Genomic DNA, 15,671 nt, shown 5'->3' with positions numbered 1-15,671 from the left:
ACAATCAAATCAATGCTTCTCAAACTGATGTGTGCAGAGGAATCGCCTGGGGATCTGGTTCAAATGCAGGTTTTGATTGGGTAGGTCTGGGGAGGGGCCCAAATTCTGCATTTCTAACAGGCTCCCAAGTACTGATCCCAATGCTGCTGGTCCTTGGACCACACTTTGAGTGTGGTCCACAACTCACCTTGGATGGTCCTTGGACCATCACTTTCAAGTATTATGTAGACCTATGTGCCAAATGCTGTTAACAATACCCTGACCTTTGCTGTAATCACTTTCAAACTCGAGCCTGGAAAGTAATTGCTGCTGTTGAAAGACTTAACACAAACAGAAACAGCACTCAACCTAGCAAAGTCTGCCAAGTAAGCACTAGGTAATTTCTCTCTGAAGTGAGATTAAGTAGAGTCAGGGAAGGCTTTCCGAAGAACATGGCATTTGAGCTGTATTCTGAAGGCTGATTAGTAGTTTGCCAGATGGAAGGTGTGTATGCGGGGGGAAGCTGGGAAAGGAAATTCCAGGCATGGGGAAAGGCATTTAGAGGTGAGGGGACTGTAGGCCACAGGAGTGGGAGGAGTCTGGCAAAAAATAAGATCAAGGGAACAAATTCTTCTCTTCTAATAGCAGAGTTTGGATTTTATCTTGTAGGTATTGAGAAATCACCTGAGAACTAGAAGATTATATAAACCTTAATTTATCTAGTTGGCTGTTTTCTCTTACACACTCAATGAAATCCATCCCGCAACCTCCCAGGAAACTAACAATCAGAATTACATGCCTAAATTCAAGGACAATATTACGGATATTCCATCCTTTTTTAATGACACATTTGAAAATTTGCTTCTGGGATTTTATATTTTTACTTCATTTAATAAAACATTTGTGGCCCTATCTGCTTTCCCATCATAACCATCTTCAAATCAATAAGGTGACAGCAGATGTTTCAACATAGTGATGTCAGTAAATATAAACATGTCATTACCAACATCCATGGTCTAACAGCTTATGAGGATCCTTGAATACCAGGGTGGCTAAGATTTGAAGTCTCTAAGACACTGTAAAACACAACTCACAAAGACATCTCAGTTGAAAGTTAAAAAAGTCTTACCCTTTGGCTTTTAAGTTTCCCTAAGTGTTAAAAATATTGTCTTGAAAGTTCTCTTTTCAATAATGAAAAACTTCAAGGTAGGTTTACAACCCAGAATCTCATAGTTCATGTATAATCGATACTTGGCAAGCTAGAACATTGTTATTTGGTAATATTTGTTTCAACAAGTCTTCTATAAAATTTCTTTATGCCAGGAGGTAGAAGAAATCCTAAGGTTAATAATTCGTTCAGAGCTTTTTCTTTTCCTGCCAGTGCTGTCCCCCTAATTCCACAGTTTCCAAGGGTTCACTAAAAAGGTCTTCAAATATATATGTGTGTGTGCGTGTGTGTGTGTGTGTGTGTGTGTGTGTGTGTGTGTGTGTGTATACATGTCAAAGAGACACAATTTGGGGCAGTGCATTTTGCTGGCTTACAATATATAGACAGCACAGTACTTATCCTAGTAGTAAAATACAGATTTGATGGATTTAAACAGCCAATAGATCTCTTGCAATTGAGTAACAAAAAATAGTAGTAAGAGTAATTTTTTTTTAAACAGCAGAAAAAGGAACAGGGAGCATTCAGTGTAGTCAGTGGAGTGTTAACATACATAAGAGAATTGACTTGTATCATGCTTAGGGGATATTGGAAGTGGAATTCTGGTGAGGCCTCAGGAGGGGAACTTGGAGGGATGGTCCAATGACAAGCTGCAGTCAGGAAGAACCATTTTGGAAACAGAGCCTCTCAATGAGCAAATCTTTTCTCTGTTGTTGGAGGGCAGTCATTTGCAAATTCTGTGGCCAAACCACCATGGAGTTAGAGTGGGACAGAGCTGAGGAACAATAATCCCAGTTGATTTAACACTCTGAACTCTGACTCTGCCACGTAAGTAGGTTTCATAGCTGATACACGGGCGGTGGCTAATAACGCTGGGAAGCAATAGTGATAGTTGTAGCTAATGTGGATTTAATAATCATTTATGTACCATACACTGTTTTAAACCCTATTCACACCTGAATTATTTAATCTTCACAACAGCTGTCTGAGGCAGGTAACGTTATTATTCTTATCTCATATGTGAGGAAAATGAGTCACAGAAATATTAAAAAAATTTAAAAGGTGCCTGGTGTCTTGTAGTCCGTGAGTCAGGGAGCCAGGAGGCAGACTGCAGAACACTGAAATGCACCCAGACTAAGTGTCAGAGCCTACAGAAACACGAACGACCTCAAGAGAAGTCATTATCGTATTCTAGACTATTAGAATCACTATATTATGTACTCTGAAAGAATCTGTTTTGGGAGACAATAAAGAGAATCCTGCCTCAGACAGTAGAAAGTATGACTCATGATAGTTATTATCCCAAGAAGCATAAAAGGTAGAATCTACATTTTTTTTTACAGCAGGAAATTTAAGGTATTTCTAGATTTATTTCCCTTTCATGAGAAATTTGTACTATTGGCAGTTATAAACTCACATGTCAGCATGACCATCCCATTTGAATGGGTGAATATACCTTGAATTTTTAAAATATCTAGAGAGAAAATATCCTATAGTGAGGAACGATTATATATGTATAATGATATATATATATATATATATATATATATATATCCGTTCCTCACTATAGGCACATGTTTATATATGCTTTTGGAGTCTCACAGGCACTTTTCTTTAGCGTAGAGTTTCAGGATCCCTCATTGCATTTACCCTTTCGGTTCTTCATCTGGAGAAAGAATTTAGAGTACTTCAGTGTGATGGCAGCAACTGTCTGCAGACACTTCATGATTCAGCCTTTCCTTTGTGTGATTTCTGTGGCTTCACCAAAGTCACTGAAGTTGGAGGCTCCCAAAAGCAGACAGTTGGGAAGCACTTGTGCTCTGTGAGGAATGACATTGGTTCTGTGCCAAGACAAGTTACATATTTCCACATGCCTGCTCCATAGGCAGGCAAGGCATTTTATTTTTCGTTTTGCCTAGCCAGTTCTGACCTTCTGTCTGTCTGAGTCAGTATTTCCTTCAATATTGTTTAATAGAATTCAGTTGCTAATGAAGAGTAAACTAAAAGGGTTGAGTAAATACTACTGCCACTTAAAGCCAAATGATTTTCAAATATTTATTTGTGGATATCCACTCATTTCTTTTTCCACTATTGATTTTGGAGACAATTGGAAGTCTCATGAATTCCATAATCTTTGTTATTTTTATTTTTGCTTTATCCAGATTAGTAAATGCAAGCAACCTAGCTGGAGTGGAAATGGGGGAGGAATGCGTGTTGGGGAAAACGATATCAGTGATTTATTAAGATTATAATGTTGCATGTCAATTGCAAAATTTTAGTGATATGAAACAATAAAGGTTTATTTAGCTTACATATTTGTGGGATCGTCTTTACTGACCTGTGGTCAACTGCGTGTTATCTGTGATCTCTGCTGACTTTGGTTGAGCTCACCCACATGTCCGGGTGATGGTCATTGAATGATCTACTTTAGCCTTGGCTCTGAGGGTAGGGATGACTCATCTACACTTGTATCTCATCCTTCAGCAGGCCAGGCTGAGTGTATTCATGTGGCTATGCAGAGAAGCAAAAGAAGCAAAACTCAATGCTTAAAAACATTTCGGTCTTCTGCTTGTCTCTCATTTGCTAACATTTCATTGGCTAGAGCAATTCACATGGGATCAGACCAAGATTCAGAGAGCTCAGTGATACTACATGGCAAAAGACAAGGATCCAAGGAGGAATAAAGGAATTAGGATCATGCAGGGGAGGAAAAGTAACTTTCCTTCTACCTTTCCAGGTTCTTGAGTGGGACTTACTCCCCCCCCTTCCCCCCCCCCATAGAGACATATTAACAGAAGACAAAACAAACAGAAGTTTAATAACATATATGCCTCTTGTATGGAGATATCCAGGAAGACCTAGTAACTCCCTGAAATGGCCCAAGTCACCATCTTAAATACCATCTTCAGCCAAAGACAAAAGAAGATGTTGGGGAGGGGCAGGGAGGCCAGTTATGGGAGGTGACCAGGAAAATCACAGTAAACAAGGGTAAGGTTGTTGCACAGATTTAAGTCCTTGCTTCTCCACTGATAAGAGTTTCCTGAGATTTAGAATATTCTTTTCTTCCAGATACAAAGAGGGAGATACTGTTACAAATGGAGATTTCCCTTATAAATGTAAATGTCTCTTACAAAAGGGTAACTTCCAGCCAGTTCTTAGAGCTTTTCCTCTACTTGCTGTTTCTTAAAAATTATCAGCCTAAATTAATCCTTATGCCAAAGAGGCATATTCCTTGGGGGTATATTACTCTCCCCTTCAACCATTAATACAATTAATCTTCAGAAGAACACATTTTCCCAGGGGGCTGGTGGAGGAAGGGGTTCATTTTAGTTTTCAGATTATGAACTTACAAATTAATATGTGTTTTATCCAAGCAAATAAACTAGCAAAAAAATCCTCCCAGCCATGTTAATGCATTGACCGGTTTTTTAAACCACTATGGCTTTCTTTTTATTCATTCATTTTAAAATATATTTGTGATAATAACAAGCAGCAAATTTTCTAGTCAAGTAGGGATGTGGAGGGGGCATCAATTCTCAAAGAATAAGTTTCTCCCTGTTGTGTTTTAAAAGATTATCAGATAAGTTAACTTAATTCACCCAGGACCACCACATTTCCCCCCAGTCCAGGATTCATTTGTTAAAGCCATATCCCTTGGCTGTATTTTATCATGTGGGCCCATTTGATATTTAAATAGTTGTTCTCTCTGGGGTACTGACTAGATTTCACTGGGAAATTGGAGTGAAAGAGGTCCAATGGACAATCAACTTCTAGCCATTTTGAAACTGCAGAGATTAATGAGGAAAAAAATGATTTGGTTGTAATTAGCAAATTAGCTCCCTTTTTAGAAGGCAGCTCCTAAGGATCTCTTTCCAAAATAGAATCCTACAGTTTCTACTGTGAAAACATAGTTACTTTGAGGGGAAATATTTATCTACACACAAATACTGGTTATGAATATGTTTCCGATGTGAGAAAGCAAAATTCAACTGAGTGCATTTTAAAGATCTTATTGGCTTTACTTAAGGATTCATGATCAGGCAGCATCTCCTCAAGCAGGTAGAGACGAGCTCTGAGGACCTGTGCAAATGGGAGGCCTCTATAGCAGAAAGGAGCAGGGACAAGAAAGTTATAGTGGCAAGAAGTGGATTGGTTGTGGCAAGGTCACTTTTGTTTAGGGGGTGGCAGGAGTCTCTCAGGTAAATTTCCTCACTAGTGTTGATCAGGTGACTCCTGATTGACTGGTTTAAAATTCCATTTCTGGGAGAGCCAAAACTGTAATTAAGTTAGGTCTTGGTTTGGTGACATGAAGCTTAGCATAAGTGACTCCATTTTGGACCCGTTGTCTGGTTTTTAGCATTACTATAACTGGAAGGAGTCGACATTCCCCTCTTTACTTTTAAGGCAAGTTCACATTCTGCTTCGACCGATTATTTTTTCAACAATATTTTTTGTATTCTTTTATGGTCTGCCAGTACTTTTTTGAAGCCCAGTTAGATAGAATTGCAGCCAACATAATTGAGACTAAAAGGGGGCCAAATAGCTCTCCAGAAGCAAGACAACTTCAAAAGATAGGCATTACAAAGCACTACTGTGATTCAAATAATCACTTGTTTTTAAGGGGGATTTGCTAATGTAGAATTGGTTTCTTATCTTCCCAGCCCCTAGTGAGCCTTTACTGTGCAAATTCGCTGATGGAGGACAAAAGAAGCGACAGAATCAAAGCAAATACACCCAGAATGGAAGGCCTTGGCCCAGGGAAGGAGAGGTGAGTCCTGACTGACTTTTGCTCAGAAATATAGCAGCGGACATCCCTCGGAATGGTGGGAAGACAGATATTTGGGACCCTGATGAAATCGGGTCCTGTAGAAAATCACATGGCTTCAAAGTGGGCAAATGAGTAGGCCTATATCAATGTGCTCAGGATAAAATGACTTGAGGAGTGTAGGACTTCAAAATTGACCTCAGTTCTGTACTACAATAAGTCCTCTCTCTTTAACCAAACCTTGACCCTATACACACTCACTGAAAGAATTATCCACAAGGAATTGATCCATAATTGCATAGTAGCTAAAAAATATTTTCAGTGAAATCAATAGTGAGAGTTGAATGTTTGTGCTTGGGAAAAAAATACAGATTTAGATTTATTTTATTCTACCATTGAGATACTCTACTTGTGTATATATGTGTATTTACACATTTTCCCATTTTTTCAAAAATGTGTTGATATGTATTTTATATATGTATATATCAATATAAAATATGACATTTTCTGTTGGTCAAGAAAGAGGGAGAAAAGTTCACATACGCAGGGTTTCATTTTTCACAACAAAAAGAAAAGCATTGAGCAGTTAATTATCCATTTACCCTCTTCACACGAAAGAGTGGAAAAACAAGCTTATGCATCCAGTGACACTTGGGAATGAATTCCTTTTCGTTCTTTTTGTCCTAAGAAGACAAGGAAAAGGTATCTCGGCTTCTAAGAGGTCTTTGTATTCTTTGTGAAATGGAATGGAGCTGCTTGAATGACTTGAATAAACGCTGTTTTGTACCAAGGCCATAATTTCAACAGAAGAGCTTTATTTCATATTTCTATTCAAAGCATCTACTTCATCCATTTCTCATTTAAGAGGCATCCCACTTGATGCACCATTAACAGTTGTAAGGAAGGAAAAGAGGGTGGGCTTTTTCTCAGCAAAACCTTTAGCCATTTTTTAGTTTCTAACACTGTTGTCTGTTTTGAGTATTTCCACGCAGGTCTCAAAACGCCTCTTAAAGGATATAGTTATGTTCGAGTGTTGTATAATCTATAACTCATTATTTTAAGACATGATAAAGAGAATCACCACTGAACACTTGAAACTAATGAAAAGGAAAGTTTGAAAACTTCAACTTTAGAAAGGCTATCTGTGTTATGTTCAATAAAGGCAGAAGAAAGGGAATGATCCTTGTGTTGTTAGGTAGGGGTTAGCGATCAGCGGTTAGCCCCATTGCCCTGAGAAGACAGCTGATTTCTGAGAGCACTCATTATGACATGCATCCCATACCAAACCTCTGTAGTCTAGAAAGACTCATTTGGTCTTTTAAAATTCTTTTGGGCCAAATGCTCGCGGATGAGAGAGATTTCTGGATCAGAGACCATCAACAAGAAGCCTTGATGGACAATTAGGTGAGTTGGCAGTGATGACCAAAACCTCCGTTCCTGTCCCCATAAGAACCTGAATTATCACACCCACAAGAGGGATGCCAGCTTCAGCAAGACACTGCCCTTGAATCTACACTTCTTAGGAACCAAACCAATAAATATAAGAGAAGCGTAGGCTTACAGCTGCCACTTCGCTACCGCATAAAAATCTAGGGCTTTATGTCGAGATCATGGTAAAGACCATGTGTTCTATTGCCACGGAAGCATTGTGGAGTCAAGTTTAGCACCCAGAGCATCTTGTAGTTTATATATAGGTTTTCAACATATATTCCTAATCTGTGTTTTCAAAAGTTGCTTTTTAAGATTTCTGTATTCTCCTGTTGAATTGTGAAAATCAAGGAACCTTCATAAATTTATCTGTGACCCATAAAAATGTATTCCAAGTGTGTAGACACATTCAAAGGAAAGAAATTAGGAAAAGAAGTGGCATGCACTAAAAATGTGCTTGCCAGATAGCTTGGTTTTGAGATAAGCATGTCAATTTTTACACCTTGACTGTGATCTTAAATGTAGACACTCTGAATGTTGCATAACTTTGTGTGCCCATCATAATATGTATTTTTGCTTCTATTTCCCCCTGCATTGTGCTTGCTAGAGTAAATTATGTTAACATGGTTGATAAAGTATGGCATAATGCAAATTATTCCTATGTAAGCAATATTAATTTTTATATAGCAGGATATGCTAATTACTGTATTTCATTGTTTCTAAAACACATGTTTTTGTTGTTTTTCCACATTTTAACACTTCTGAAATTGGCTCTTCTCTTATAAACAATGGCTTTATTACAAGATAATTTGCATTTGTTCCTATTAGTCACCTGGGGGCACTAGCTACCTTCTCTGTTTAAGGTCTTTGACCTAACTGACTGCATGAATTGAAACTCTAACCAAAGCAAGGACTATGGGTCAGATTCCTAGGAGAGATTTTCTTTGTGCCTTTCCTTCATCCAGTGTTAAGACTGAGACATGCATCTTCCCTTGACGTCCATTTCTGATGGATGGTCTTGTTTTCCATTTTCTTTGTAGCCCTTTGGCATCCCAACTTTATAAGATCATTTTGGGTGTTTTTACTTGTGTGCTTGCTTGTTGGTTTTTGTTTTGTTTTGTTTTTTTGCTTTTTGGGGTTTTTTTGTTGTGTAAAATAATGGTAAACCTTTAAATCACTGTTGCCTTAGATAAAATGTAAGATGATAATTTCAATTCTGGTGCTTCAGCATTTGGGATAATAGCACAGAATGAGACTCAATTTTTCTCTGCCTCTCTCTTGAAAGTCAGATTAAAAAAAAAAAAAAAAAGATAGCGTCAAAAGGATTTCTCCTGAAATGTTTAAGTACCTTAGAAGTACCTAAAGCATGACAATTGATAAGCTAATTAAAATTTTAGTTTTTTATGTAAAGCTATTTTCTTCTGAGTGGCATTTTGATAACAGTTCTTTTAGCATAGTTAGTGAAATGTACTTCTTTACAAAAAAAAAATCTAGTACTGAAAACTTTATACACATAAATTAGTGTAAATTAGCAAGGTTTTGAAGTACAAATATATGCCGCTGGATGTGTTTTTGCATAAGTGAAATACACAGAGATATTTTAAGTTATTAACTAATCTCTCAAGTGACAACCAAAACTCTAAGCAGAACTATCAGGGATTGGGGCTACTAGGCCTCCCTTCCCCAGTGCTCTACAGTTCTCATCATCTTATTCCTTAATGTAGCAATTCACAAACTCTTTGGTCTCAGTATCCCTTTTATACTCTTAAAAATTATTGTTTATTAGTTCATCAAAAAACAATAAACCCGTCCCATGTTAACAAAAATACTATATTTTTATAGAAAATACTGTATCTTTCAAAGACTTTTCCTTTTTTTGAGAATAGTACTCTTCTACATTTTTGCAAATCACTTGAATGTCTAACTTATAAAAGATGACCAGATTTGCATATCTGCATCAGCGTTCAACCTGTTGCAATATTCTGTTTGGTTTAATCATATGAAGAAAATCTAACTTCACATAGACGTGTCATTGGAAAAGGGAGGACCCTATGGATCTCCTAAAAGTATCTCAGGAACCCTCAGGTGTCCTTAGACCACACTTTGAGAACCACTGTCCTAGAGATGCTTGAGCCAAGCATAGGGCTCATATTCAACTTCCATATACCAGAAAAGCCATTCTGCTTGTTAAAATAGTAAAGCATGTTTGTTTCATTACGTAACTGCTGGCACTAGTCCATCAGTGCAACCCCTCCACCCCTTCCGCTATGATTCCTCCTTTAGGACCTCTTATGATCTCATAAGAATGGGTGCTGGCTGGCTGGCATAGCGGAAGTTTCTCAGGATCCTACTCCAGCATTTACATTCTGATTGGCCAATGCTTCTGCCCTAATGGTGATGCAATGTTTCTAATGTCACCCTTAGCTCAGAAATGGTCTCACTTTATCATCATATGACTTTCAAGAAATGTATTGGCTAGATATCCCATTACAGCTGAGGCCATATTCTTTACTTCAGGCAAAATGTTTTCCAAATTGATCTTGTTAGTGCTCTCCCAAATGTCTGGTCTGGAATCAAGAATAGCATCGGGAATCAGGAATAAAAAATATATCAGGAGTCACAGGAATAAAAGACATGGCATAAAGAATGTAGTCAATGGTACTGTAATAGGGTTGTATGATGATGGATGGAGGCTACATGTGTGGTGAGCACAGCATAATGTATAGACTTGTCAAATCACTATGTTGTACACCTGAAACTAATACAACATGAACTGTCAACTCTACTTAAATAAAAAAATTAAAAAAAACAAGCAAATGAACAAATATATATAATTTCAATAATATGTGTAATTATACACACATGCATACATACATACATAATATCAGGAACATGAAGAAGAACTCCTGTTGCTTCTTCCTATATTTCCAAAGAATGCTTTTCAAGTGACTACCAAAAAGCCACCGAATTTGTTTGGTACCCAAATAATTTGCACAGCTGATCAAAAACATTCAACTATGTTATAAAGATGAATGGCTTAAATCAAAAATGGATGTTTCTACTACAATGACTAGAGTCACTCAAGCCTTGAAATTGCTTTATGTTGACATTTGTTGTGACTAGTCTCTGAATTTCCTTCAGAATTTTCAAATATAAGTAAATGCTGAGTGTCAAATCATGGAAGATGGTGATATTTCACCAAGTTTTCATGCTGGGACATTATCCTTAAATAGTGCAAATATCATTAAAAAACTCTTTCTTACTGCTTTGAAACTCTAGTCTAGCTTTCCTAGGCTCTTCCCAAGCCGTATAGTAATTGAGTCAGTAAATATCATTGATAACAATTGCTTCGGGAATTGTACTTCCAAGAAATAGTATTTTGGCTATGGACACAAGAGACAAGGCAATTGAACAACAAGTAGCCCAACAAATATTCAAATGTCTAGTGAAGAAATGCCAAGATTTTATTATAAAAACTAAAAGCAATAAAATGGTGTTTCTTGCTTTTATCTGATTTACAGTTCTCTGCTAGAGTGAATTTCAAAACAGTGAGCAATAACGAATATGTTCTCTCCATATGATGCTCTGAAGATACTTTCCTTACTGTGGAAACAAAACATTTAATGAGATTGTCTTCACAGTCTAGATGCGGAGATGAACTAAGGGAGCTAAAATTGTATTGTTAACAATCAGCATTCAGGTTCCCAGGAAGAGTTTACAAGGTTACATTGGAGAGAAAATCAAGTAAGCTTTTTTTGGGATGCATTCTAGGAATACTAAGGTTTGGAATCTCTTACCTATTCCCAAGTAAGGAACAAGTTTTAGATGAGACATGATGATATATTAGATCTCGAAGACATTTTATTTGAGTGCATTTCTATTTGCCCAAGACATAAGCCTTTGGGTATAAGATACAGTACATGCACTTCGTAACACCAGGGGGTATCATTCACACAAACCAGATGTGAATTGTGTTCCTTACTGTAGTGAAATCCTGTGATTCCTGTGGACATACTCCTTTGAAAACCTTTAAGAAGTGAAATAAACTGAAGAATATAATTTCCTTAAATTAGGTCTCATTAAGACACCCACAAAATCTACTATTAGTGAACTGAGAGCTAAGGTTATCAGTTTTATCACAACAAACTTAAGCTAAGTGATCTGTTCCAACCTATAACCCAGATAATACGTTGTCTATTTTCAGACCTGAAATCAACTTGTTTTCAGTGATGGATGAAAACTTCCCTTGTGCTGTAAACTTTTATAACTCTTGTCCATTCACATGTACTATTAATAAAAATTCTCTTTGGTGCCAGTAAGTGAATGAAACCCTGCAAAGGTCATGTGGGAGAATGGGATTTCTCATACTGTTACGAAGTCCATAGCCAAGTGCAGGCAAAGTTGATAAACCTGATTCCAAACATCCAGCCTCCTCCTCCTAGTGCCTCAAGGTATTAGGAGTAATTATTCATTTTGACTAAATCCATTTATGATTGAGACAAAGATGCCTTTTTAGATTTCTGAGTAGAGAGATAGCCATACTCAATAACAAAATAGTTACTTCCTATATTCACACTCAAGATGAATGTTTCCTTTGAGGGCTATGTCTTAATCTTTATGTTTGCTCTTGTTTTAATTTTCTGAAATAAAGTGAGTACACACGGAATTGGCATCATAATTCTGAATTTCAACCGTGTCTCCATCACCATAATCACCAGTACTTTTGTTGTCATAAAGCATTTGCTCCTTCCATGACCGATACTTTATGCGGGGTCCCCAGGGCATGATGAGGTGTAAGGAATGCCCCTTGCCCTGAATGTGTATTAGAAATGTACAGACACAGTGAGAACCCCTCTATCTCCTCGTGTTTCCTATTTGCTTTCTCACTTTCTCGATATATGACTACTTTTTGCAGAAATGATCTTTTTAAGAGAAGAATTCTGTTTGGAATAGATTTTTGAAATAGAAGAAGCAGTTTAAACAGAAAGCATTCAGTCGGTCAATGAGCACTTACTGAGTGTACCCTATGTGAGAGTCACCAGACTGGGCATAATGGACATGACAGAAACATACAGACAGATTCCCCCACCCCTTTGCAACCTAAAATGGCAAAGATCTTTTCTGTCTGTAAAGTCGGCAATTAAACATTGGGTAGAATATAATTTAGTATCACGGAAGTACAATCACTGACTGTAACTAGCTCCATATCCCTACACGACAGTGAAAGAAAACCAAAGCCAAAATAAAAATAATAAAAATAACAAAAGTAGCAGCCCCAAGAATGTCAGTGCACAGCGCTACTAACCATTAACTACACAGTCTTGTTACCAACCATTAACTGTTTGATTGCTCGTGTGTTTGTTTTTCAGGGTAGGTAACTGAGAAACTGATTTATATGCATTTACAAACCAGAATATCACCCCAGAGGTGAAAAGCTCCACCTCGTTACTTGTCCAGTAGAGGCCCCTGTGCCCTTGGGTATGAAGTGGCACAGAGAGAATAACATTTAGAGGAGCAACTGGAGCTTGGGTGTGATACAGTAAACCTTGCGTCCTTCTCTAATGCACCTTGAGAACAATAATTCTCTCTGAATTTTAAGGAATTGCGTGTGTGTCAACATCTGTGATGTGCTCAGTATTGTTCGCTGTTCTTCATATTTTATCAGACAGTCTACTTTTGTGATTAGCGGGCAAATTCGAGCATTTCATTGACAAATCCACAGATTTTGAGCTAAGTGACAAATTTGGGCAAGTTTTTCAGTTTCCTCCTCGGCAGAATGAGAAGGGTTAAAAATGCATAGTCAGTGATTGGAAGGATTAAGTGAGGGGGTGAGGGTAAAGCACTGAGCACAGTTTCTGGAAAACTATAATCACTCCAGTATTAGCTATTATTATAACTCTCATAATATCATCAACACAACTCAGGGCTTCTTAATCTGAAAGCCAGCTTTGCTATGTGTTTCTTATGACTCAAATGCTTAAGTCCTTGGTTTCCAGTTTCATGTCATGTCTATTTATTTTCCAAATGGGGATTATTTTTAATGATACAACATTTATTTGAGAGGAAATCTGCTACCAATATCATTTTTCCAGCTGAATTTTTGACTTATTTAATAAAATATATTATAAAACAAGTCGAAATTAATTTATTTTCACTTTGACCCACATTTTATTAAGATTTTTAAATGATCACATTCCAAATCATCGTCTGCATTCCAAGCATTATTTAGCACTGAAACGTTAGGTGGTGTTCAAATTTCTAGCCCCTTTTCTCTTGAAGATCATGTAATCATAAAAGCCAAGAGCTGGCAAGGAGAGAGGGACTTGGCTGGAGAAAAAAAGAAAGAAAAGTAGAAGAAAACGTGGACTATTGCTAGATACTAAGGAAAAGATTGAGCCACTATTGAGAACCGATGAATTACATAGTTGGTGTTTTTAAAAGAGAAGGAGAATGAATTATTAACCTACCTCTTCTGGCAAATAATGGCAATTAATTTTGGATATAGAAGGTGCTTGTACACGTCTGTGGCCATGAAAAATACTCCTTATGCTCAAGTGCTTTCTAGTATCCTTCAAAGCAATTATCTCTGACAGAAGAAACATCCTAATGCCACAACTGGTGACTTAATGGATTTAACAAAGAATTGGGAAATAGGAATTTTCTTGTATATTCTATGGCTCCATAGTGCTGAATGTCAGTAATCATTAACCTTCCATATTCTAATCTATTTCAAGAGTGATGTTACCAAATTCTTTTATGTAAGGAATTTTTAGAATCCTTATAAATAGTAGTACTGACGCCATTTACAAAATTTCCTTTTGTTTACTAAAAGACTCAGACTCATGAAATTATTATTTGAAAAAAGCTACAGTTGAGGGGCGCCTGGGTGTCTCAGTCAGTTGAGCATCCAACACTTGGTTTCAGCTCAGGTTATGATCCTAGGTGTGAGATTGAACCCCCTGTTGGTCTCTGCACTGGGCATGGAGCCTTCTTAAGAGGCTCTCTCTCCCTCTCCTCCTCCCCTTACTCTCCCTCCCTCTCTCTCTCTCTCTCAGATAAATAAATAAATATTTTTAAAAGATACAATTTATTATCATTGTTCGTGGGCTCCATATTTGCAAATTTACCTACTTACTAAAATTTATTTATAATCCAGAATTAATACTCATGGTGCTTTCATGGTCATTTGTGCAGAGCAGTAAGTGTGAGTCAGCGGGGGATTAAAGAGTACACTTACTGTGATGATCGCTGAGTAATGTATAGAATTGTTGAATCACTCTATTGTACACCTGAAACTAATGTAAGACTGTGTGCTGACTACACTGAAATTCAAATAATAAACTTATAAAAAAAGTTTGAGTCACCAAGCATGCACAGTCCCAGATGAAGCTGAACAAGAGATGCTCTGCCTTCTTGTGTCAATTCTTACCCTGTAAACATATGTCCTTTTCTTGCTCTATTTAGGGCCACATTTTTGTCATGTTTGTGCTTTTCATTGGTGATTTCATTGTTTGAAATGGCCCCCAAATGTAGTGCTGAAGTGATGGCTAGTTTTTCAAAGTGCAAGAAATCTATGTGCCTAGTAGAGACAATATGAAAAAAAAAAAAAGGAGATTAGCTTTGTTCAAGCATGACTTATAGCGCTGTTGGTTTTGAGTTCATTGTTGATGAATCAAAAATATATATTAAATAAGGTGTCTTTAGACAGAAACACAACTAAAACAAGGTTGTATATTAGTTGGTGAAAATGTTGTAAACAGAGGCTTGTAGGAGTCTAACCCTGTATTTCCTCCAGAGTCAATGAGTTGTGTTCATAATTCAGTGTTCATGGTGATTTTATAGAATATAATTGCTGCTGATAACAAGACTCAATTGTATCTTGTTTTATGATTATCGCTATTGAGTGACAGCCAGTTACTGGTTAAGTCTATGTCTCTTCCACTGATGTAAAAAGCAATGTGCTTGGGTGTCAGAAGTAACTGTACCAATGCATGCAGCCGACTATCTTTATTTAACAGTCTTTATTTGAAGAGTTGTGTTAAAGTCAGTTGTCAATTGTTATGGATTTAAAGATAACAGTTTTTTGGTTTTTTTTCATATTTTCATTTTTTATTAACATATAATGTATTATTTGTTTTGGGGGTACAGTTCTGTGATTCATCAGTCTTACACAATTCACAGCACTCACCATAGTACATACCTTCCCCAATGTCCATCACCCAGCCACCCTATCCCTCCCACTCCCCTCCACTCCAGCAATAGTTTTTACTCTACTCAATAAAAAACTGGAAAATTTCAAGGAATTTGGAAAAGGCTCTGATCCTATTTTCATGA

The 15,671-nt window shown here is 37.2% G+C and overlaps 1 protein-coding gene across 4 annotated transcripts in view; it reads left to right on the top strand.

Moving 5' to 3' along the window:
- Positions 1 to 15,671, top strand: part of RBMS3 (RNA binding motif single stranded interacting protein 3) — a 678,653-nt gene that overhangs the window by 531,204 nt on the left and 131,778 nt on the right. For all 4 annotated transcript variants that reach the window (XM_087870144.1, XM_087870143.1, XM_045774473.2 and 1 more), the window contains exon 7: positions 5,806 to 5,912. In XM_087870144.1, coding sequence (XP_087726270.1) covers positions 5,806 to 5,912 — 107 coding nt within the window. The remainder of the gene's footprint in view (positions 1 to 5,805; positions 5,913 to 15,671) is intronic.

The sequence above is a fragment of the Ursus americanus genome, chromosome 20 (assembly GCF_024610735.1).
Source record: "Ursus americanus isolate L20-20 chromosome 20, mUrsAme1.1.p, whole genome shotgun sequence".
Lineage (NCBI taxonomy): Eukaryota > Metazoa > Chordata > Mammalia > Carnivora > Ursidae > Ursus > Ursus americanus.
Note: the sequence above shows the minus strand (reverse complement) of the source record. Positions and strands in the feature narration are given on the sequence as shown.